Source organism: Chelonia mydas, chromosome 11 (assembly GCF_015237465.2).
Source record: "Chelonia mydas isolate rCheMyd1 chromosome 11, rCheMyd1.pri.v2, whole genome shotgun sequence".
Classification (NCBI taxonomy): domain Eukaryota; kingdom Metazoa; phylum Chordata; order Testudines; family Cheloniidae; genus Chelonia; species Chelonia mydas.
Window position 1 is genome coordinate 40,864,271 of NC_051251.2, and position 23,948 is coordinate 40,888,218.

At 39.2% G+C, this 23,948-nt stretch overlaps 1 protein-coding gene across 5 annotated transcripts in view; it reads left to right on the forward strand.

Moving 5' to 3' along the window:
• Window positions 1–23,948, forward strand: part of MAP3K20 (mitogen-activated protein kinase kinase kinase 20) — a 131,270-nt gene that overhangs the window by 70,281 nt on the left and 37,041 nt on the right. For 3 of the 5 annotated variants that reach the window (XM_037912580.2, XM_043525233.1, XM_043525232.1), the window contains exons 9-11: window positions 2,113–2,187; window positions 7,621–7,727; window positions 14,100–14,235. In XM_037912580.2, the coding sequence (XP_037768508.1) occupies window positions 2,113–2,187; window positions 7,621–7,727; window positions 14,100–14,235 (318 nt within the window). Of the gene's footprint in view, window positions 1–2,112; window positions 2,188–7,620; window positions 7,728–14,099; window positions 14,236–21,158; window positions 22,924–23,948 lie in introns of those variants that run through there. The other 2 variants (XM_037912581.2, XM_043525234.1) reach the window with 1 other exon arrangement.

Genomic DNA, 23,948 nt, shown 5'->3' on the forward strand with positions numbered 1-23,948 from the left:
ATTGAATATGCCCAACACAGTCCTGCAAAATAACAGTCCTGCAATAACTTGCTCTCCTATTCCTCACTTCTCCAACAGAAGAAAAATGGAATGTTTATGTGTCTCACAGCAAGTAAATAAATATAAAGGGGCAGGTTCTTCTGTCAAATAAACCAGTGCAAACCCTACTGATGTCAATGAGGTTGCATAGGTGCGATTCAGAGCAGAATTAAACACACTGTTGATCCAATCTTGCGTTCTTCTCCCTCTAAAAGTCAGTGCAGAACTGGTTCTAAAGCATACTCACTGAGGGCAAAGATCAACCTGGTGCAAAGGAGTTCCTAAGAGGTTAAGTAGGACTTCAGTGGTGCCTGGGTCTTGTTTGAGTCTTCTGCACAAAGGTGAATTTCATCCTTCTTGAATATTTTCCATTTTAATCCAGACCTGCTCCACCCCCAATATGAATGCTCAGATTATGGTTGGCATTAGCTAATGACAAATTAGTACTGAGAATATCTTCTTTATTATGGTATGATAGCCTTGGAATATGCTACCTATATATTACTTGACAAATTACATTCTGCACACATAAAACAGATGTAATTGATGATTACGTGTCTCCTGTTAATTTATTTTCCATCTACTGGAACAGTGAGGGTTACACACAAATGCCATAGCAAGACTAGCAGACATATTTTTAGGCAAATGACTTGACCGAGTATCAAATAGCAGTGCAATTTGTTCATGCACTATAGGAATTTCAGTGTATTTTTTGTGCAGAAAGCCTTTTCACCAGCAATGCATTATTTTAATAATTACACTCACACAATAAAGGCATTACTGATCTCATGTTTCCAGTTTTTGTCTTGTTTAAATGCTTATGCAGACAAATTTGTTGTACTCCTATTTTGGCATGCTGTGGCTCATATGGCTTTGCAGGTCACATTGTAGTAATATAATGGTATAATTTGATACAACTTGCTCTGCTTTACTTGTGCAGTGCCAGAATTAGTGCAGCAAAGTGCCTGGGGTAGCGAGTTGGTTTGAATGGAACTATAATATCTTGGTTAGATCATCTTTATATGCCTCTGTCCTGTTTATAGCACTAGAGAATCATTTTTCCATCTTGGCCTCTCAGATTTCTAGGTCCTTCTAGATCCTCCAATGAAGAACCATTCTGTTGTGTATTTACATATCTATTTTAGTTGGTATCAAACATCTGAAGTCAGTGAACTGAGAGCCCAGCGGTATCTCCTTGTAAATGTAATGTGGTAAAGATACTCATTTAATCAAATGTAGAGATTGGGTTTGGATCTTTCCAGACTGGAGAAAGAGTTTGCAAATTAAAAGTTGCCTCTAGGAGAGCCTGTTTTAGGTATCTTTCTAATTCCCTACAAAGGAAACCAAATTGGTTTAGAACTCGTTCTTTGTTGCAGCAGTCCTGGTTGTAATTGTTTTGTAATTGTACAGCTAATGATTTTAGTACTGGCCTTGAGTTCTTTTTTTGAGCAACTGATATCACAATTAATCAGTCTGACCACAGCTTCATGAAACTTACCTTGTGGAGTAAGGTTCTCATAGAAATCTTTTATATTTTTTTTTTAACTTCATCACCTCCTCAGACAATGCAATGTGTATTTCAGCCATTTCTCTGTGATATCAACAGTGATTTTACTAAAATATTGCTGGGTTACTTTATGTGGGAGAAAGGGGTTAAGTTTTCTCCCACATCACATTTATATTTACATCTGTGGACACCCAGTAATGCACTTAATTTGATCCAAACATTTAATATTCATTTGCGAGACTTTCCATGGGCTTGTCTCATTTGATCTATTGGGCACATGTTAGTTTTTTAACCTACTCTGTTTGAATATTTGCTCCACCCATCCCTTATGGGTCTAACTGTACCTGTCCATGGTGTCTTATTTTGGATTTTGAACATTGATCTTCAATTTTGGACTTTTGTCATACTGGCCTTTATTCTGTTAATGATTATTTTGAACAATTGCCTCATCTTTTTGCTTGAAACATCAAATGACCGGTCTTATGGAAAGTATTATGACTAAAGCATTAAAAAAAATAAAATGCTCTTTGCTGTCATTTAACTGGTGAATCCTCTCTCCATTGCAGAGATTAACCATTCCAAGCAGTTGTCCCAGAAGTTTTGCAGAACTGATGCATCAGTGTTGGGAAGCTGATTCAAAGGTAATTTCATTTATTGTGTTCACGTTAAATGTATCTATTTCTTTTTCGTCTTCATCAATTTAGTGTGTAAGTCTTATTTTGTAGGGCACAGCTGGCCTATTACTGCTGCTGCAAACCAATTCAAAACTGTTAGCTAGGGCTTTTCATTATGATCGTCTAGAACATTTGGCTGGATGCCTCTCTTGCCTTCTAAAGCCAGACCTGTTTAAGGAAGTCAGCATAGGGATACTGACTGGAACAGCTGTGCATAAGGTAGGATGGGAAGAACTAATACATTTTTTCTGTAACTTAATAAAAAAATAGTTTAGTTCTTACCTATAAAACAAATTTTCTTCATAAAATTATTTCTTCACAGAAGTCCCAAAGCAGTTGCACATATACTGTAATAATTAAAGGCCTGATTCTGATACCCTAAGCACATTGGGAGCATTTGCAATATATGTTCCTGCACGGTGTGAATAAGGATGGCAGAACAAGCCCTAAATTAACATGAGAACAGAATAAAAAGCAACTTCAAGAAGAGTTGTTATATCAAGCTAGTAAACCTTTGCACCTGTTTAACTGCCCCTGTGGGGATAACTAAAGGAGTAATTTAAAGGAATATTTACTTAGTAAAGGCTCATATAGATGATGGGAAAAGTCCATTTTAGTTCAGTCCACTGCCCTATTCTGCTGTGCAGAAAATTAGTTGGAAAGATACCTGTGGAGGTAGCTGGAAAACAGTTCATAATGGCATCAGCTTTGTTATCAAATGTGAGCAGGCATTTCCTTCTCTTGTGAAGATAGGTAATGAAGGAAAATGATATTGCTTTACTCAGTTTGGTGGAGTCAGAATTCTGGTCCCGTTGAAGTCAATAGGAGTTTTGCCACTGCTTCAGTGGAACCAGGATTTGTTCCTGGATGAATTGGCTACTTTAAAGCTAGATCGTCTTATTGCTTGGAAAGAACCTGAGAGGGAGATAGGAAGAAGAAAACCTTCCTTGTAGAGTTTTTCCCCAGATTTTTATGTGGGGGACAAGGCATGTTCTCTCATTGAATGAATGGAGGGTTCTGTCCCTCAAGACCCTTGAGATCCACCAACAACATGGTGCCTTCCAAATGAAGACTCTGTGCCTCTTCCCTGCAGACTCCTTAGCCCCCTCCAGTTTCCTATGAAGGGAGTCCCTTCGTTCCTAGACAGCTCTGATGAAAAGTTAATGCAGCATCATGCTGCTTTTCTGCAAATTGCTGGAGCATAACAACCATTTCCTTAGGCCACTTCCTCGTGAGACACAGATCTCCAGAGATGGTGATGAGAAGATGGCCCTTCTTCTGTAAAAGAGGAGAGAGCTGCACGTGGAGGGACTTTCTGCATAGGAATCTAAGGTGACAGCCTAGCCCCTAGTGATAAAGGGTTCTTCTGAAATATTGGTGGCCAACTTGCTTGTTGTTAAAGTCATTGCTTCAGAGGGAGTCTATAGTGCAATCCTTGTTATAGACTACTGTGACCTTATTGTAATACCGCAATATGCAACTCCCCTGTGATTTGCCTGTGATTAGTCTGTCAGTTTTTAGGCTTTGCTTTCAATTTTATAGAATTTCTTACTATTTGAAGAAAATTATCTATCCCATTGAATTGAAATCACTATGAATAAAGCATGCATAGAGGAATTTTATTTATATAGTAAAACCTATAAGTTAAAGTAACTTTAGTAAAGTGCTTTTTACATGGAAAAAGACAATTATGTGCTAAGTATTAATAATGATTATTAAAGAGCACCTCTAATAGGCAACTACTTGTCTTAGACAACCACTTTCAAGTGTCCCCATCTCTACTAGACAACCTATTTTTCTAAGATATTAGATAGCTGCTTTTACAAGATTTCTCCCTATTGATCTCTTTATTTACTAGAGAAGTTTACCTTAAAACAGGGTCTTGTATTTCTTACAGTTTCATATGTTTCTACAGCTTATCCTCCACCTGATCTGGGACATCATAAATTATTAGAAATACGATTACCATCTGAGGCTTGGGAACTGGGAGAGGTAGTTGGAACAGATAAAGTAATAGAATCAAAGGACCTGTTTTTATACAAACATGCCAAGTAATAAATATTGAGTTAAGGAAAACACTGAAAATATTCGTCACAATTCATTGGAATTGGAATTTCTTTTATAAAGTTTTTCCATGAGGCATTGAGATGTAAGTGCCAAGATTTTTAAAAAGCGACTAGTGATTTTGGTTTCAGAGTAACAGCCGTGTTAGTCTGTATTCGCAAAAAGAAAAAGAGTACTTGTGGCACCTTAGAGACTAACCAATTTATTTGAGCATGCTCAAATAAATTGGTTAGTCTCTAAGGTGCCACAAGTACTCCTTTTCTTTTAGTGATTTTGGGTATCCAACTTGAAACCTCTTTCAGGAGTCTTGTTTTCAGAAAGTGCTGAGCACCCACTGAACAAAAAGAAGGTATCTCAAGCTGGGCACCCCAAATCACGCGTCACTTTTCCACATCTTAGCCAAAGTCCTCAATCTGTGCTTACAGTGTTTTTATTAAATTAAAAGGTACCTTCCCCTTTAAAAAAAAAAAAAAAAATCAGTGTAGACCTGTTGCCTCATTCCAGCTCCAGACAAAATCCCATCTACCCTTGAGAGAAAAGCTGTTGCCAAGGCTGATTCAGGTACCTACCAGGCCTGTAAAACAGTTGGTGTCCACATGCATAGATGCACAAGCATTCCCAGTACTGTTGTGAATGTCAACTTGGAACAAAGTTTTGACAACTCCTGTGGCTGTCCTGGTTCACTGCTTGCCAATTTGGTAGTAGTGTGTGCAGGAACCTCAGGTATTGTATTGACCATTGTATTGCTTCATACAACTAACTCAGTCACTCAATGCTTTGAACTGCCCTTCAGAGACAGCTCTGTTCTCTGTCAACCATTATATTCCCTCCCTCTGTTCTAGGCAGGTCTGAGAGCAGCATAAGAAGTAGCTGGCTGGTCTCAGCCCTGCCCAGTACTTCCCAAAGACCCCCAGAAAGACATACCAAGCAGAATGTGCACAAACATTCTGGAAACGAAACTTGTATTAATTTCAATATTTTATTGCTTATGTAACAAGGGGCTTGTGACGCCTCTTTTGCAGACCATGGCATTGTCAAAGAGGGCTGCCCCAGGAACCCTGGGTAACAGGGCTGCTCTCTCTTCATCTGCTCCTGAAAATCAGATAATGCAACTAGTTTACTAAGGACACACTACACACCTGTTAAGTGATTGTATAGTGTTTAATAGCACTACACAAATACATTAATGGTGTCTGGGGTTTCCAACATGTTCTGGAAGCTGTCCCATTGCATATCCCACACTCCAGGCAAACAGAGGTGGAACATCAATGAAAAGCCATTGAAATTACAGGAATGCATTTAGCATACATTGCTACTCACAAACCCAAAACAGGGCAAGTGACTGCAGCCCTGACCTTGTGTATTTCACTGGATTTGGGTCAGCAACAGCTAAATATATGAAAAGAATAAAACAAGTTGAAAAATCAGCTCCTGGCCTCCTGGAGCAGCACCACCCAAAACTAGCAATGATTGTATTCTGGGACTCTAAGCACAGCACCTATCCGCCAAATGGGTACAAGAGAGCCTCCTGCTAAGCTTTATCCATAACATCATCCATGTGGAATTGTGTGATGGTGTAGTCCCCGTCCGCTATAATGCATGTGGGGATTCACTATCGGGAGAGAACCATTATAACAAACTACTGGGATTCTTTACTAGAAACAATTTATAGAATTATAGCAACAGGTACAAATAAAGTACTGCCAAGTTTGCACTTGCTACCGTGTTATGTTCCAGGTTACAGTACAGGGAACTCTATGGGATAGGAGCCAAAATGCACAGGTACAGCAATGGCTGGGCAAACGCTGAGAAAATCTGCTTGCTGCACCATTTGCCTGCAAATTGTGTAGATGGACCAAAAAATGACAGACAAAAAAAGCCTCCAGTTAGCGTTGAATAGTGCAGCACTACTGTATAAGAGAGGTTGTCTCTTTTTTTGTTATACATTTGACACTTTTTTATGCTGTTTGACATTTGAAATAAAGAAATTGTCTCTCTTTTATAATGTAGAAATCACTTAGATCTTCCTGGGAGAGACACCTCAGCATTGTTCCTAATTGTTTTTGTGCACCCAAATTAAAACGCACGTTTTAATTGCTGCATCTGTAATTTTAGCAGAAATGGTGTAATTACCGATGAGATGCAGAGAGAATGTGCATCATCCCTTTATTATGTATCTACATTTTGTCTCAACCTTTTGTCTCAACCTTGCCTGGGGTCTGTCAAACAGACTAACGGAGTCACTGCTCTTTCAAAAAATATATTTAACTGTGGCTTTTTCAGTTTTCAACAATTATCTTACTCTATAGCTTCCTTTGTGACTGCAGAAAGTAGAAAATGCAGAGAAGTTATGACTGCTCTGAATGATGAGTGAATTTAATTTTCATAAAGAGGTTTAAGAATGACCGCCTTTAGTTTTGCACAGGACATGAATAGCGCACGCATGGGTACTGTGAACTTCCCCCCCGACTGCTTTGGCAACATGCCCAGCTTTGTCATGGAGGAATCACCACAATTGTCCTGATGTCTGTTCAGTCCCTGACTTCTGCTGAGACTACCAACAAGGGTGCCCATTATGGAGGGGCAATTTTTGTGATGTGGACCTTTGTCTAGTAGGAATTGAACTGAGATCTCACACTCGGACTACCAAATGGCTTGTAGCTATTCAGTACAAGCTATTTGGTACAAGCTATTAATAGCGTTGGGCTCCTACCTGTGACCTACAGTTGCAAAGCTGTGTTATGAAAGGCATTACCAATCCCTGGGAGGCGTGCTTCTCCCAGATTAGGACTGTTAGGTAGAATTTTCCTTCTTTGCACTAGAAACCCTTCTTTCTAAGCATTATAAATCCCTTATTATATTGTTGTTGTTAATTATTTTACATTGTGGTAGTAGCAGGTTGGGGCCCCACAGAATCCTAGAATATCAGGGTTGGAAGGGACCTCAGGAGGTCATCTAGTCCAACCCCCTGCTCAAAGCAGGACCAATCCCCAATTTTTTCCCCAGATCGCTAAATGGCCCCCTCAAGGATTGAACTCACAACCTGGGTTTAGCAGGTCAGTGCTCAAACCACTGAGCTATCCCTCCCCTGCCATAATTGTAGATTGTACCAGTTTCTGTGCTGACTTTTCCAGTGGAAAGTATACAGTTTAAATATATGGGTTTAGAATAATTTTTCCATGAGCTGAACACCTGATAATTATGTAGGCAGCATCCCAGTCTGTGTGCTGTTTGCAGGCTTGTGCTTGCAGTTGCAGTAGGAGAAATCCCATTAATGTTTTAACATTGTCCGATATTAAAACAAAACCCTGATTATTGTTATCATTTTGTCTTCAGAAAAGACCATCTTTCAAGCAGATCATTTCAATTCTGGAATCCATGTCCAATGACAGCAACCTTCCAGACCAGTGTAACTCATTCCTGCATAACAAGGCAGAGTGGAGGTATGTTTCTTTGCTTCCATAATAAGATGGTATGGTGTTCAGGTGAAATGATGTGGGCAAATTAAGTCTCTTTCCAGAGGGTTAAGTGCCAAAGTGTGTGGCTGGCATTAGAGTTACTAAAAGGAGAAGAAATCAGACTCAAGTGGCAAGATGGCAACCTCTTTCTTAATACAAAATACTTGTTCTGTAGATGTTTTTGGAACATATTTGATCTTGGTTTTTTTCAAGACTACCCAGAATGTTGTGGAACGTGAGTTATGAGTCAATACGCTTAAGCTGTGCATTTTATTAATATTACACTTTTTAAGTATCACAAATGTATATGGGTTTTGCCATCCAAATCTTAAAACCAGGGGTGTGTATTCAGTCTCTAATGTGAAGATATTTGTGATTCAAGCTACATATTACTACATTTGTACATATCTGTGTGTATAAGTGTGCAAATTACATGTTACACAGGGAAGGGACATAAAAGGCCAAATTTTCAAAACAAGCCTACATTTCTGAGTCTGAATCTTTGCATGTGCAGCCACTTGGTGTTATCAGTTGTGCATCCACATGATAGGACTTACTTCTGCCAACCTCATTATTTGCACAAAAATTGTTTGAACAAATGATACAACCTGTTTCCAGTGGTATGCTTACAAATGGAGACCCAGGTAAAGGGCCCTTTCCATTATTTGAAACAGTTTTTGATCCAATTTTCAATCTATTTTATATGTGTGCAAAGAATAACAGAAGAGAAATGTTCCAAAAGCTTCTTTCTCAGTATGTAAGCTTAGCGCGTCACAATATTTCTTAGTGTTTGGACAAGAATTTTGAAAGCAGATCTGCACAGGCAGAGGATTGTTACCAGATGATCTTATTGCAGTCTATATTAAGAAGCTTTGGCCACTGTCCAGGTAAACTGGGAGCACAAATACTCAAATATTCTGTGCCTGTAGCTCTGAAAACAAGCAAAGAAAAACGTTCAAGAAAACTGGAGCAGGGAAGTAAAGAATAAGGAAGAGATTATAGACATGGGGTTTAAACAAAACAATCCCAAACTTTGTTGGTAAACTTCAAAGGGGAATTGATAACTAGGGAATTTTATTGTGTGTGTGGAAAAAGTGAGCACAAGATGGGATGTTTGAGCCAGGTCACATGATGAGAGTATAAATAGCATGTTTTAGAGCTGACATTATTCCTGCACTGACTCAGCAGAGAATCTGGTAACTGCATCTCAGCTCTCAGTACAGTAGACTAACATTTTGCGCCATCTGCTGATATAAAATGTAAACTGCATATATACTAGAAAATCTGCAATTTGATCTTGAAGTGCCTGGTACACAACAAATTTCTAACGTATTGATTTTCGACTATCTAAAAATATTATTTTTGTTGAAAGTTCAGCTAGGTTTTATTTACCAGATGAAGGAATCTGTTGTTCTTATGTTTAATTTTTCCATGTTTGTTTAAACTGCACTTAAGTTGTTGGATGGCTTCTATTTGTCACATTTATTTTTTATAAGAAATCAATATATCTGTTTCCCTATCTTCCCTCTACCACTCCCCCCCAGTTGGGCTTGAGATATCTTTTGAATATGCTTGTCTCTCAAATAGGGATCCACCAGATTCTTTTGGGATATGAATTGTTTGTTGGACACCATGATTCTTGCAGATTTCTGGACTGGTATTTTATCTGTGTTGCATTTTTGGTAGCAATCAGAAGGCAAAAAATGTTGGAAGAATAAGTCTAATCATGCGGTTTTATTACGTGACCACAAGCAGCCTCCACATTTTCTGCCACTATCCCTTTAAACTTTGGCAAGATCAGTCCTACTACTATAATGGTAATTGCTCCTTTTTTTTTTTTATAATCCATATAGCTGCCTTTTCCATTATTCAGTGTTAAACTTCATATAAGACGTTAATCCAATGGATCTGGTAAGGAATATTTATATTAGAGATGGGCAAGTACTCAGATTCCTGAAGGAACCAAACAACTATCCACTAAATCTGGTCCATTCAGCAAAGTAGATACCTGTTGAATTGACATTCAGTAAGATTAAACTTTTATTCTTTTGGCAAGTTTATTCCTTTATTAGGAATCTTCTCCAGATGGCTTACCTGTTTTAGGAAATATTTCATTTTGGGGCACAGAAGCTGTTGCATTGTGAATACTGGTTGATGTTTTGTAAACATAAAGCACTGCATGTGAAAAGTGTTGTTCTAGCCATGGAAAGGCATTTCAGCAAAGGTACAGTTTCAAGTTAAAAATGAATTATAGAATTTTTCAGAAGAGTTGATAAACTTATAGACAAGGGAAACAGGAGAGGAAAAAAACTTATTCATGATCAAGAACAATTCACTTGGAAACAAAGATAAATTCTGAGTTAAGTAGTCAGAGAAATGTGACACAGTTAGAAAGACATTGGGGTGTATGGAGGTATAAATAGTGGGGCGTATGGAGACTCCATCCAGCAGTTGGGATGAAAAGGGTTTACTCTACTGCTGATTAGAATAAGAGCCACAATTGCCTGCCCTGCGTCTAGGGGCATGTTTTCATGTGGACATTCAGGGAAGATAATGAGAATTAACTAAGGTGTGCAAATTTAAAGAGCCTTAGTTAAAATGCATTAAATTCCTGTGTGGACTCTCTTACTCAGACGTAAAGTGACCCAAGGGGATTAAGCTAAAGCAAATTTGAGGCCACTGTACTTCGGAATGAGAGCAGCCACAAGGGGCTTTAAGGCACTATAACTAGGGGCTTTTCTACAATTACAGCGCTGCAGTGATACTGCTGCACTGGCAGCGCCGTCGTGGCACTTAGTGAAGATGCTTCCTCTGCCAATGGAGGGCTTCTCCTGTTGACGTAGTTAGCCTGCCTTCTCGAGAGGTGGTAGCTATGCTGACAGGAGAAGCTGTCCCATTGACACAGTGCTATTTACACCAGGAGTTAGATCAGTATAACTGCGTTGCTCAGGGGTTCACACCCCTGAGAGATGCAGTTATACCAGCCTAAGTTTCTCATGTAGACCAAGCCTCAGGCTCTTTAAATTTACACTTTTAGTTAAGGTGAATTAACATTCCTGCATGTCCTGGTGTAGACATGTCCTAGGAATTTGGCCAGTAGCAAGTTGGGCCAGCTGTAGGTAAGAATAGGAAGTGCTGTCAAGAGTTAGCTTGGATGATGACTGGCTGCAGAAGTCAGACAGAAGATGGGAGCCGAGGTTGAGAAGGGGGATGTGGCTCTCTCCTTGCAGAACCTCTGGAGAGGTGAGCCACGCTCTGTTACTTACATCTGGGATTTGGCTGAAGCCACTCACTGCTGAGGAAAGTCGATTTTCATTTGTTTCCCCCTTAAAAGGGCAGAGCGCTCTTTTGTTTTGTATGATGATCAGCAGTAAATTGCACCCCAACAGGGCTATATGATGCCACAGAGTACATAGACTCCTCTTTTGGACTTACTGTGGCTCTGACTGGCATGAAACAGAGTACTAGAGAGTTAATTTTGTACAGCACGGACAGAGTAAAGATAGGCAGATGGCAATTTGTCCCATCTCTAATATGTTTTTGATTGCAAGCTTCCTGTGATTTCTGTTGGTAAAAATCCAAAGTATTTGATTTAATATGTCTGTTTTTATCATTGTCTAAACATAATCCATATCTTCTTCTTCTTCCCCCATATCTGATATTTTTACAAATGGAGGTCCTTGTTTCTGACTAACAGTCTCAGGACTGGCAACATAAAACTTATCTTGAAGAGCATATTTAATAGTTCTTTCTGCAGGTCTCTTATTAGGGTTGAAAAGTAATGTAAATGTTCATTGTTAAATAGAGATTGTATTTAGTATGCATTTTTTTTCATGTATACTAGCCACATTCTTTCCTTTTTTTGAGAGCCTCTATTCTGGCTATTTAAATGTGATCGTATTAATGCTTGTTTTGATCTATCAATGAAAATGCAAAACTAAAAAAAAATCACATACAAGTCACCATTTTTGTGTGTATCATTTATAATAAGACACATTCTCTGAGACTGTAGGATGAAATGGTTCAACAAAATCAAGCAAGCAAGATCAAACTGCAGAGCTACAGATACACACGTCTTATAATGTATGTTTCCAGCTGCTGTATTTATGAAGTAACAGACTCATTAACTGGGCAATGTACGGTAGCTTTCTCTTTAATTACACTGTTTTATTATATACAGTGGAATTATTTTTCAGAATGCAGCTGTTTTTGCAGACTGACCTTTTATTATAAGAGACGTTTCTGTCTAATGAAGAGAGATAATTACAGTACACAGTATGCTTTTGACATATGGAAAGCTATTGGGACCAGGACTTTCCTGTTGCAGAATTTTATTTAAGAGAAAACTATAATTTACATATTTTAAAATGTATAAAACTACCTATAAGTAGCAATAAAGTTGAGACACAAACCAACAAAAGCAATGCTAACAAGTGTCCTCAAATTGTCCTGTTGTACACACAATAGATATAATAATATACATGGTTCATAACGTAAGTTAGAATATTAACATCATCAGTTTTCTTGTTCTTGTCATTTTCAGGCCTTTTAAATTCGACAATACTTAGTCGACTTGGCCCTTTAAAAAGGGTAGATGTTTTAGTCAAAAAATGTATTAACTGTTCTCCTCTGCAAAACTGGCTGTAACAGTTTTTGCAAGGCCTACAAAATGTGAGGTCTTCCTGGAAATCAAGGGACTGACGGTTATGTTGCTTGCTAGACCTTCAAAGGCCAGCCTTGGGTGAAGGGATTGTGAATCACTTATGGTCTTTAGGAAAAAACTAACAACAAGCTTTCAACCCTAGTAATCTGTTCGCATTAGTTCATGTTTTCAAGCCTACTTCTTTTCTTTTCTTTTTTTAAATGAGGGTTGAGTTCCCCTTTATGTTTGTAGGTACCATCTTGGAATAGTACATGAGCTTTCACAAACTTTCAGCCTGAGCTGCCTAAGGTGGGTGTTCCAGCTGAATCACCCTATGCTAGATTTGGAGGAACACTACAAAAAAAAAAAAGTATTTACATACTTTCAAAAAACCCACAATTCACTTTGCTCCAGTGTTTGCAGCCCCTTTTATTTGCGTTTTGCAAACATCTGTGGGAGCAAATGTTGTTTGCAAGGTTTTTCCACCTCCACAAAACAATCTTGTGAATAGTTGTTCAGGAGCATTTGCAGCTGAAGTGTTCGTGTGGCCATCTTGAAACCTCCCTGTGGGAGTTTAGAGAGCAGAAACAATGCCATGTGACTAACCAGTCAGACAGCATGAATAGTGGACATCTGAGGCAGCAATCAGGGTTTACAGTTTGCAGCAATCTACAGGCTACACTTTGTTCAGATAAGGCATTAGTCAAATAACTTCAAATAATGAGTAAATAAGTACAAATCAAAGTCTGTTCTTGATTATTCATAAGGAAAAACCTGGACTAACATCAATGAATTATTTGTTTGGCCCATCTCTATTAAAAACAGATTAGTGTATATATTATAGAAGAGAGATTGTTGAATGATCTTCGAAGGGGACTGATGGATGTTCCATCCAGAGACATTTTGATGCTAGATTGGACAAGCCATTAGAAAATATGCTAAAGGGAACAATCTTGCAGCTAATTCACCCCTCACAGATGAAACTTTACAAGAACGGTATTGAAAACCCCTTTCCTACTCCTTCTTAACATCCCATCTCTCAAACTCATTCACACCCTTATAAGTCCTTCCTTTTAATTTCAGAGTCCAGGTATATTATGATTTGGGCCTCAAAAAACCCAACAGCCCTTTAAAATCAAAGCTAGTTTGATGTAGAGGGGTCCAAACCAAATCCTTGTGAATCCAAACTGTGTCCCACAACTTTCTATTAAGTAGTGTGACCAAAAAGCATTGGTGTGGGGTTACATATCTGTTATGTTTTAACCTTGAGAAACTGGGGTGGGGAAAGTCCTCTATTGAGACTGTGTATAACAAGCTTCAGCCCAAATAATATTTATGGCCAAGTTATAAACTCCAAGCAAATGAGGCTGTTAGCCTATACATATAGCAATGCTAGTGATTATCACTTCCGAACCGACTTTCCTTCACTGATAGCACCTATTTCATTATATTAAAAGAAAAGATGGGATTTTCCTTTTTTTTTTTTCTTTCTTTTTCTTTTAAGCAGTAAGGTATTCTGGTTTATACTCTAGTATAAACACTACCAGTTGTTTTTAATGCTCTGAAAGGCTTTGTGTTTGGTGGTAATTAAATGTACTGCTTGAGTTAGTATTGTACTTTTCAGCTTTTCACATTTAATTAATGTTCGTGTGGGAATTATGAACAATTTATATCTGTCAGAAAAAGACAAGACTTAACAAATTGTCTCTCTGCAGATGTGAAATTGAGGCAACCTTAGAGAGGCTGAAGAAACTGGAGCGTGATCTGAGCTTTAAAGAGCAGGAGCTAAAGGAACGGGAGAGACGTTTGAAAGTATGGGAGCAGAAGTTAACAGAACAGTCCAATACTCCTGTAAGTAAAATAATTCAATCTTTCCTCTGACTGCAAAAAGCATTTGGAGCATTGTATGAGCAAATCTAGGGAAATTCCAATGAAAGATTTCTGTTATCTTCTCCATTTGGTCCTGTGGGGCTGTTATGGCCTGTTTTATTAACCAATACAAATAATACTCTTTAAAATTCACTTAATGCATTATACATAAGATACTAACTGTGGGCCATATCGTGCCATCAGTAAATAAACAGTTTCCTGTTGATTAAATTGCATTTCTAAGCTTAAAAACTGATGGTCTTAAATGAGAGAGCAGCATGCTCTTTATATGTCCATATTGGTACTAATCTTGAAAACAGTGTGATACAACAACAAAAATGGGCACTCTATTTCATATTTATTATTGTGACACTTCATAAATTTTTTGGTTTATATATTAAAGCTGCATATTCAATAAAAGCACACTCCTGTTCTCATTAGACAACAAGAACTTTTCTGTTGACTTTAATGGAAACAGGATGGGGCCCTAAAAATAATAACTTATAGTCTCTGCAGAAAAAGACTTCAGAAATGTATCTGAGTGTTTGATAACTCGCTCTGCGAGGAACACATCTAAAATTGATGTCTTTACATTTTATAGAAGTCCACAAATCTTGAGTGAGGATTTGAGCCTTCAGTAATTAATGTGTAGGACTGATCAACATCTAGTACTAGAAAATGCACATTATTTTATTAACTGAAAGAAATGTGCCCATTTCCATGAATACATTAAAATAAATAATATTTTCTGTATTAGGTTGAGCTCCTTGCTGAGGTTTAACTCTCATTGACTTCAGTGGAAATTTTGCCAGAAAGTGGAGTGCATGGTCAGGCCCTGAGTGTTTGTACTGGAACAGAGTTAATTTAGCATCATAATTGTGATACTTGCTTAATAGAATTACAACACTATTTCTCCTTGTATTTTCAGTATTAGCCAAAACAAATACCAACTTGAGTTTGCAATAGTTTGCCATTCCCTTATGCAATCAGTTATGGTTCTATAGGTTCAGCATTCTAATACATAATTAAGCCCTGCATACATGGGAATATTGATTCTAGCCAATCCAGTTTACTTGCAACTTAGTTTTGAGGCGCAGCGTATTGGCATTTATATGAATGAAGTTGTACACATGTTCCGGCTGTAAACATGTAATGATGAAGAATGAATGTTTTCCTATATCCAGACACTGTATGTTCTAAGACGGTGTCTGTGTGCTTGCTTTAACACCAGCAAACTTCCAGTAACTGAGCTGTGGGCCATCTCCTATACAGTGCACAGCACGAGATGCAGCCGTAATGAGCCAATCTTTTTGTGAGCAAGGCCCTAAGGCTGTTTTATGCTGTACTTGCTTATCATGTCCACTTTTCACTTGTAGCTGGCATTGCTGAAGGAAGAATTCATTGTGCTAAGACCTGTTGTGCTTAACATGGACTTTCGTTCTGCATAACATTAACCCACCTCTCTTACTGCATTGAAATGATTGAGAACAGTGTGAAATACAGAGGTTTATTTTTCTGAGACCTTTAATGAACTACTGTGCTGCTGAACATCTCAATTTTCAAATTTTTGTGTAGACACAAAAACTTGCCCTGTGCTATCAGAGTTGCTTTCTTCATAGCAAAGTAGCTTCTATTCAGTGCTAATTTACAAATAAAAAGAAATCTTTTATTCCTAGCCATATGGAAGACAGCACTGCTGGGTGTTCTCTTTGTAAGTGGTGATCCTTGCAGACAAGAGTCTCTGTGCTCCCTTCAACTGTGAAGCATGGAGGAGGGCAAATAAAACTAGAATTACGTAGAGCATGGGGGGTAGCTAGATCTATGCAACATGATCCCCCCACTTCTCGGCGCTCATGGGAGCTGCATCATGATGTGGTCAAGACTCCATGCCTGTGGGTGGCAGGAAGAGACAGAGTCAGAGTAGCTGACTCCTCTCTTCAGTAATATGAACAGGTGGAACTGCCGGAGAAGAGCAGCATGGCACGCTGTCTGGAGTGATTCACAACTGTGAGTGCCAACTTCAGGGCAAACTGTCAAAAAGCAGGGCAGACACCCCAATCTGGTGGGATGTTCTGTGATCAGATTTCATCAACCAAGTAACAAATGTGAACTCTTGGATCACTGTCCTAGTCTTACCATAGAGTCACAGAAAGGCCCTTTGGGCACTCCAGTCTATCTTGCTACTCAGGCATGTTGGACTTAGTGATAAATGGTCACTTGCACCAAAAATCACAAGATCCCAGTCCCAAGAGACCAGTCACTTATCTCAGATCAGCTTATACCTTCAGTCTCGCACCGAAGACAATGCTGGTAGCCAATCCTATAGTAAACAAACTAAATACTTATTAACTAGGAAAAAGAAATGAGAGCATTATTTACAGGTTAAAGCAGACAACATATAAGCATAAAGACATATAAGCATAAATGAGTTACAATCTATGGTTCCAAAAGGTGACAGAGATGAAGTAAGCTGTCAGTGCCGAATGTCTTTTAGGGCTAATCTAGGTTGACCCAGGAGATTGCTGCTTTTGTTTCTTAGCTCCAGCCCTTGTGAGAGGCCAAATTGCAAAGAGATAAATGTTTGTTCTTGCGAGGATCTTTATATGACCTTGCCCCAGAGTTAAAATCGATGGGATGCGGGCTCCTGCACATATCCTACAGTGGCCCAGTTAGTCTTGATAGTCCTTCTTGGTGGGCAGGAAAACTACTCTTCTTGCCCAGATTCACAAATTCAGAGCAGACAGTTTTACAATTATAAAACAAAACTTTCATATTACCTTACAGCATGGGATACAGACATTTGTAAGATTAATGCACGCAGCAACTTATGAGCATTTTATGGAGTCTAAACACATCTTTACAAGTTTATCACCTATTTTAAAAAATATTAACTTATAGGTGAGCAGGTCTGGTTTCCAGCTATGAATTTTCAGTGCTCAACTGATGCCTACAGCGTGGGAGAGCCTCAGCAGTGGCTGGTGCAGCTGGCACCAGGAACTGCCGGAGCAGCAGCGGTCCCAGGGGCAGCTGGAGCAGTGGCCCCAGGGCGGCCCGAGGAACAACCCAAGCAGCAGCGGTCCTGAGGGTGGCCAGAGCAGCAGCTCTGTGGGGTGGCCCTGGAGGCCATCAGGAGAGCGGTGCCCGGGGGGTCTTGGACCAGTGGGCCACCAGGGGAAGTCAGTCTCCACTGCTGGAGCAGAGGGCCCCCAGAGCAGCGGGGCCCAGGAGCAAAAATAGTCATGGGTATTTTTAGTAAAAGTCATGGACAGGTCATGGGCCATGGATTTTTGTTTATTGCCGGTGACCTGTCCATGACTTTTACTAAAAATACCCATGACTAAATTGTAGCTTTACTCATGAGCAACTTTAACTGACAGTCCATGCAGTTTGCTCCCCTTGGATGCAAAAATGTAGGGGTCACCTGGAGAGCACAAGGGAACTGTACTGCTAGTGAGGCACCCCAGAGAGCAGCACAGGAGCCCAAGGATCTGCAGTGGTTGGAGATTCTTTCCTCAAAGATCCCTGGGCTCCATAGGTTTTGAAGAGTGTGATCCATCCAGAAGGCCACAAGTCCCTCTATTCCTCAGTCTTTTAGTGTGGTAGCACCCAAAAGATTTTTTTGAAATAAAGCCCACCTGCTACATGGAGTTTGCTTGAAGAGAGAAAACCCAAAAAACTGAAGTTTGGGATTCTTATCTGTGTGGCTGTAATCTACTGTAAGTGAAGTAAGTAGATGTGTTTGAAGTTAATGGGAAGCATGTGTTAATGCACAGGAACAGACACAGGGAAACTGTTCTGGGAATCGAGCTGCGTTAGCCATAGGCTGAATAGATGGTTGCCACATTTAAGGGGCCAGTCCTGAGCAGCTCTTCTTTTAACTGCAGAGTTTCTCCCCACACCTGCATGAACCTGATCTCTGCTCTGTCTTGTGCAGTGGGCACTTTTTGCATCTGATATTCTGTGGCCACAACATCTCTTGTAAAGCACTGTTGCACAAAGGAATCTGGGGCTAATCTGGAGAATAAAACATAACCTGTTGCACACACTGTTTCCACATCAGAACACCCATCTGAAGGAGGAAAGGCCAGAGAGAAGGGAATGGGTAGGTTCCCCTGGACTGGGTGTGCTAGAGGAAGGAAATTGGGAGGGATTGGTGAAGGTGTGCACCAAATTCAGTATTAACTTAAACTGCAATGTGCTTAGATCTGGCCATTTAAAAAAATAATATGGATTTCTGTTGTGGTTGCAACTGGAAACCCAGCTGAGGAGCAGGGCTCTTTTGTGGTAAGCACTGCACACTCATAACATAAAGACAGTCCCTCCCTGTAACAGAGCGTCCTTCCGTTCACCACAGAAATTGTGTGGACTCCAGTGGCTGTGCATTCATAGCACCCTTTTATTTTAAGTTCCTTCTGCCATTACAACAACAGTCCCTGTGCAACAGGAGGGTTACAATATCTATGGTTCTTTGGCCCTCTTCCCCAAACCTGAGGGGAACTGAGGTCTCTCTTCTCTGAGGACTTAGTGTGACTGGGCTCAGCTAGCCCTGTTCCCCTGTCCCCAGCTCTTTCTTCCCATGCATCTTTATCAGTCATGGGCTGATGGGCTAATTGAAACATTATCCCACCCAGCCCACCAGTCTGATAATGACCTCAGTCAGCTTTCTCTGGGAATTAATTAGCATCTGAGTGATCAGAGTTCACTCCCTGCACTCTGTCACACTCCCCCAGAGAGCTCTTAGACGCAGATTTTAAAAGGTGTTTAGGCATTTCTACACTAAACATTGCAACGCCTGTCTCATTTCAAAAGGTATTTAGGCACTTAGGAGCCTAAATCCCATTGACTTCCAATGGGTACTTTTACACTGCAATTAAAAACCCACGGCTGGCCTGTGCCAGCTGACTTGGGCTCATGGGGCCTGGGCTAAGGGGCTGTTTAATTGCAGTGTAGACTTCTGGGGTCGGGATGCAGCCTGAACTAAGGGACCCTCCCACCTCAAAGGGTCTTAGAGCCTGGGCTCCAGCCCAAGCCCGGAAGTCTACACTGCAGTTAAACAGCCCCGCAGCCCGAGTCAGCTGGCATGGGTCAGCCTAATTGCACTGTAGACATACCCCAATGGGCCTTAAAATCGCAAGTGCCCAAATCCTTTGTGAAAGTGAGACTTCAGATTTTACATCACTTTGGTGTTGCAATGCTGATTTCAGCAACACCTGAACACCTTTAAAAATCTGGGCTTTAGTCTTTGTATATGATAAGAGGCAACAGGTGAATACAACAAATACATGGGGGAACACAAAGAACAGTGAGGTGATTATAGTTAGCGTAATGAGCAGCAGTCACAGCACATCAGCTGCCTAGCCATTGTCAAATGTTGTGTAGCCATCATGACAGAGGTGAGATTTAGAGAAACACTTGGAGGAGGACAATATAGTAGTTTTTTAGATTTTTATGGGGGACTCCTCCCATGCATAAGGAGGATTCTGATATGCCTGAAATCCCCATAAAGGGGCTGAAATCACTCTCTGCCATGGAAGTAGTATAAACTGGGCACCCTGAAACTATGCTCAAGGTTTCTAAGTACTACTCCTCACACCCCCATAAATAGAAGCCTTGCTTTTTTTGTACTGAGTAAGATTTTATGGTAGAAGGTGACTTGTGTGGTTTTTTTTTCCTAGACAGCTTGCAGCTTATAAAATTAAAGCTTAAGTAGGAGGTATCATATTATTCATAGATAGAGCTCTGTGATTTAAGGAGAACGATATAATGGGTCCCCATGTGTTACACCCCATTGTAATAATTTTCCCAGTAACAAATTGTGAGCAGAAAATGGACTGAGCAGTTGTGATTAGGTTAAACAAGATGTCTGGAAAGCAATACAGACATAGTTTGGAAAACAGCTCTGGAAATAAAGGCCATTTCAGCAGTACAGAAATAGCATAACATGCTGCCCCTTTAGTAGGTTAATTTTGAATCAAACACCAGAGCTCTTGCTCACTGTGGAGAGCAGGTATGTCATAGAGGTTACTAGCTTGGCCTCCTTGAAGAGGCATTAATCGTGATTTAGCTCCAGAGGACATTTTTCATTCAATTTGGAAAAAAATAGTAACAAACTAGGTCAGGAAAATGCCCTGATGCGTAGGTGGAGATTAAATCAGCAATGCCTTGTATTGCAGGGTATACAGAAACACACCAAATATATGTTGATATCAATGAATAACACAACATAAATTGCTAAGGTTTACAGAAGCAATTTATTAATAGTCCAGACTGGAGACCTGCTCCTACTTCCATTGAAGTTGGTAAAAATTTTGTCTCTGACTTTAACAGTGGCAGGAATGGTCCATAACCCTTCTTTTGATTGTGGCCTCAAAAATGGTGAACAAAAAGTTAATTCAATCTATCCAGATCTGTACATACTCGTTACTGCTGTGGTATCTTCTGACCTCTAGATAAAACATTTCTCTCTGCACCAGGGGCTTTTCTGGGTTCTTTAACCCTAAGCTGATTTATTGTTCAATTCTGAAAGCTAAAATTTAGCAACTCAATCGAGCCGTGACTCTGCTTCTACCTAGATTCCTGTGGTAAAGTCCACATGGGTTAGAGAAATGTTGTAAACCATTTTGTATGGTACAAAAAGAGAGAGTCAAAAGTTGGCACTTCCTTTCAACATGAAAGCTGGGCTACCTGTGGTCCTCTGCACGCTGTTTGGTGGTGGTTTTGCTCTCTCATTTTTAAAAAATTTAAGCCAAGTCTGTTTTAATGAATTCTTACTTGAGCTCCGTGTTTTGATTCACTAATCATTTTGCTTTCTGTTTATTGCTAACTAATCTGGTAGTGTCTTTTTTGCCTTGAATTGAATTGGTTCTAACTTTCCTTTTTACTCTGTCCTTTCCTCCTTTAAATAGCTTTTCTTACCTATTGCTGCAAGAATGTCTCAGGAGTCTTACTTTGAAACTAAAACAGAGGAATCAAACAGTGCAGAGATGTCATGTCAGATCACAGCAACAAGTAACGGGGAGGTAGCTGGCATGAACCAAAGTCTGCAGGCCTTGATGATGAAGGGCTTTGGGGATATCTTCTCTATGAACCAAGCAGGATCTGTCCTGTATTCTGGAATGCAGATAAACATGCAAGCCAAAAAGAATTCTTCTAAAACCACCTCTATGAGAAAGGGGAAGAAAATCAACATGGCTGTGGGTTTCAGAGAATTTGACTGGTCAGATGATGATGATGATGAAGATGATGATGATGATGATACAGATGATTCTAGTGAATGAAGTTAGAAATCTAATTAAGGCTAAAATTGGTTTCTAGCAAATCAAAGCAATAAAGTTTCAGAAAAATCATCCTGTCATTTTGGTCTGTTTTAAACCCTGTAAAAGAAACAAAAGCAAAAACACTACATTTTTCTGGGCTAGACATATTTGTATGTTAAAAATATATCTTGTTGGTTTTTAGACTGTGTTGACCTATTTTTGCTTTGCTGAAATTTGGAACTAAAATTTCAAAACAAATCGAGGTTTTTAAAACCCAATAAATATAGCTGCAGCTCACATTTATGCTGTAATATTTGGTATCTGATTACAGAAACTTCTGTGGCTGAATGTTTAAGATCTGAAAACAATGGAGGAACTTAAACACCTATTTTACTTCCATTACTTTTTTCTCTTTGTTTTTGTTTTTGTAGTTTTCTTTACCCTTTTTATTGTTGATCATATGAATATATTTGTGTTTCCATGTGGGCTTTTCCTATACAATCCATTCTTTCTGACTGCTACAGTGAAGTTGTTTTGCTAAATTTGTGATTTCTCAATCATTTTCAAGGCAATATCCTGTGATATCATAAATACATTACTAAGAAGGACAAGCAGGGCTGAGAAAAATAAAGCCCTTACAAACACACAGTTTAAGAAACAGCAACTGAATACAGACAATCACTGGTAATAGATAATTTGTATAAATGTTCTTTTCTCTTTCTCTTTAGTTTGTGAAATTCACTCTTTAGTACAGTCACTTATAATAAAACCTCACCACCTAATTGCGTTGTGGTAGTCTACAAGCTCACTGGTTTTCGGTTACATTGATGTAAATCCAGGAAATATCATTAACTTTGATGGATTTACTCTGGATTTATTCCGGTTTAGCTGAGAGCAAAATTGGTCTTTGGTTATTTATAGCAATTTTTTATCTTGCTGTAACTATTAAACCATTTATCACTGTCCTTCCCAGAATAGGGGGGAGAGAGACATTTTAAAAGTGTTTGAGCCCTCCTACTGTGGCTTAAGCTAAAGTCTCAGTGATGACATGAAGAATATTCTCTAGAGTTTAAATATCCATTTTTCTGCTGTGAAATCATTTTTAAAATATTGCCACTGTTATGATTCATCCTAAAATTGAGTACATAAGTATCTGTTGCAGTAATTACCCCACAAACCCTCTGTCCGGAACAGTGAATGTATTTTCCTGATGAACTCTTTGGTGATGGTACAGAAAGAGAGAAGGAAACAGATACATTCGCACCTACAGGTGCAGAAGAAAGGCCCATTGTAAAATGTTTGTCAAATAAAGAAGGGCAAAAACTTTTAAAGAAAAGTGTTACTTTCTTGTTCAGTTGGATTTGAGGGGATAATTAAACTCCTAAGTGCCATGTGTTGATGGTGGTTCTCTCATGAAAAATGGCGATTAGTGCTGTTTAAATAGCTTAGAAAGTAGAATCATTACATGATAGCAAATCTGAAGTTGGATCTCCAAGAGTTTGGGACATTATATTCTATTATTTAGAAATAAGAGAAAAAGTTCTTGAAGTTTTAAAATGAGCTTTTCTAGGGTAACGAGTGCAATCTTTGAGACGTGCAAGGTAGCTAGCTTCCTTATCTAAGGTCCAGTGCTGTTCTGGCCACCTGTAAAGCACTCAGTGCTTTCAACTATGCTTGAGTTCAACAGTAGCTAAAGATGCTCAGCACCTCGCAGGATTAGGCCCTTAACTATATGAAATGTATAGCATTTGAGCCAGGTTCCACCCTCTTGCTAGCAGGTTCAAGTCCCTTGGATTGAAGTTAGCTTTGTGATATCTGGGGCAATTTTTTCATGCTAGTAAGAATTTGTAATTTCAACACTGAACGGTGCAATACGTTCTTATTGGGAGAATTTACTGTATCTAGTCCAAGTGAAATTTGCTCCTACAAGATCAGTGGTAGTAGCATTTTAGGAGCACTGAACAAAGTGACTGAGGGTGTGGGGAGGGACAGAGAATAGAAAAGGGGCAACAAATTAAATGGAAATGGCAGCAAACAAGCTATTTCCAAATGCAGATTTGTATTGTTTTTTAAGTCTGCACCTGCTAACAGCTACCGCCGCGACATTATTTTTATAACCGCTATACTACACGCAGGAAAAATTGAAGGATTTGTATAATCTAATATGTGTCTATGTTAAACTACTGTACCATATTTCTAGTGTAGAGTTGCACAGCTGTAACTGAAGTCAAAATTGAACCCAGTATGTTTAGAAATGCAAAAACAAAAATATCTCTTCTTAGTACTGATACTTTGCACTTTTAAAGAATCTAATAATCTCAATGCACTTTGTACAGATACGTGTTGGTTTTAATTAGATGTGCAAATCCACATCTTGATTTAAATCTTCACCTAATAAATATTCCAACACTACTATATCACATCACTTTTTTGTTGAGG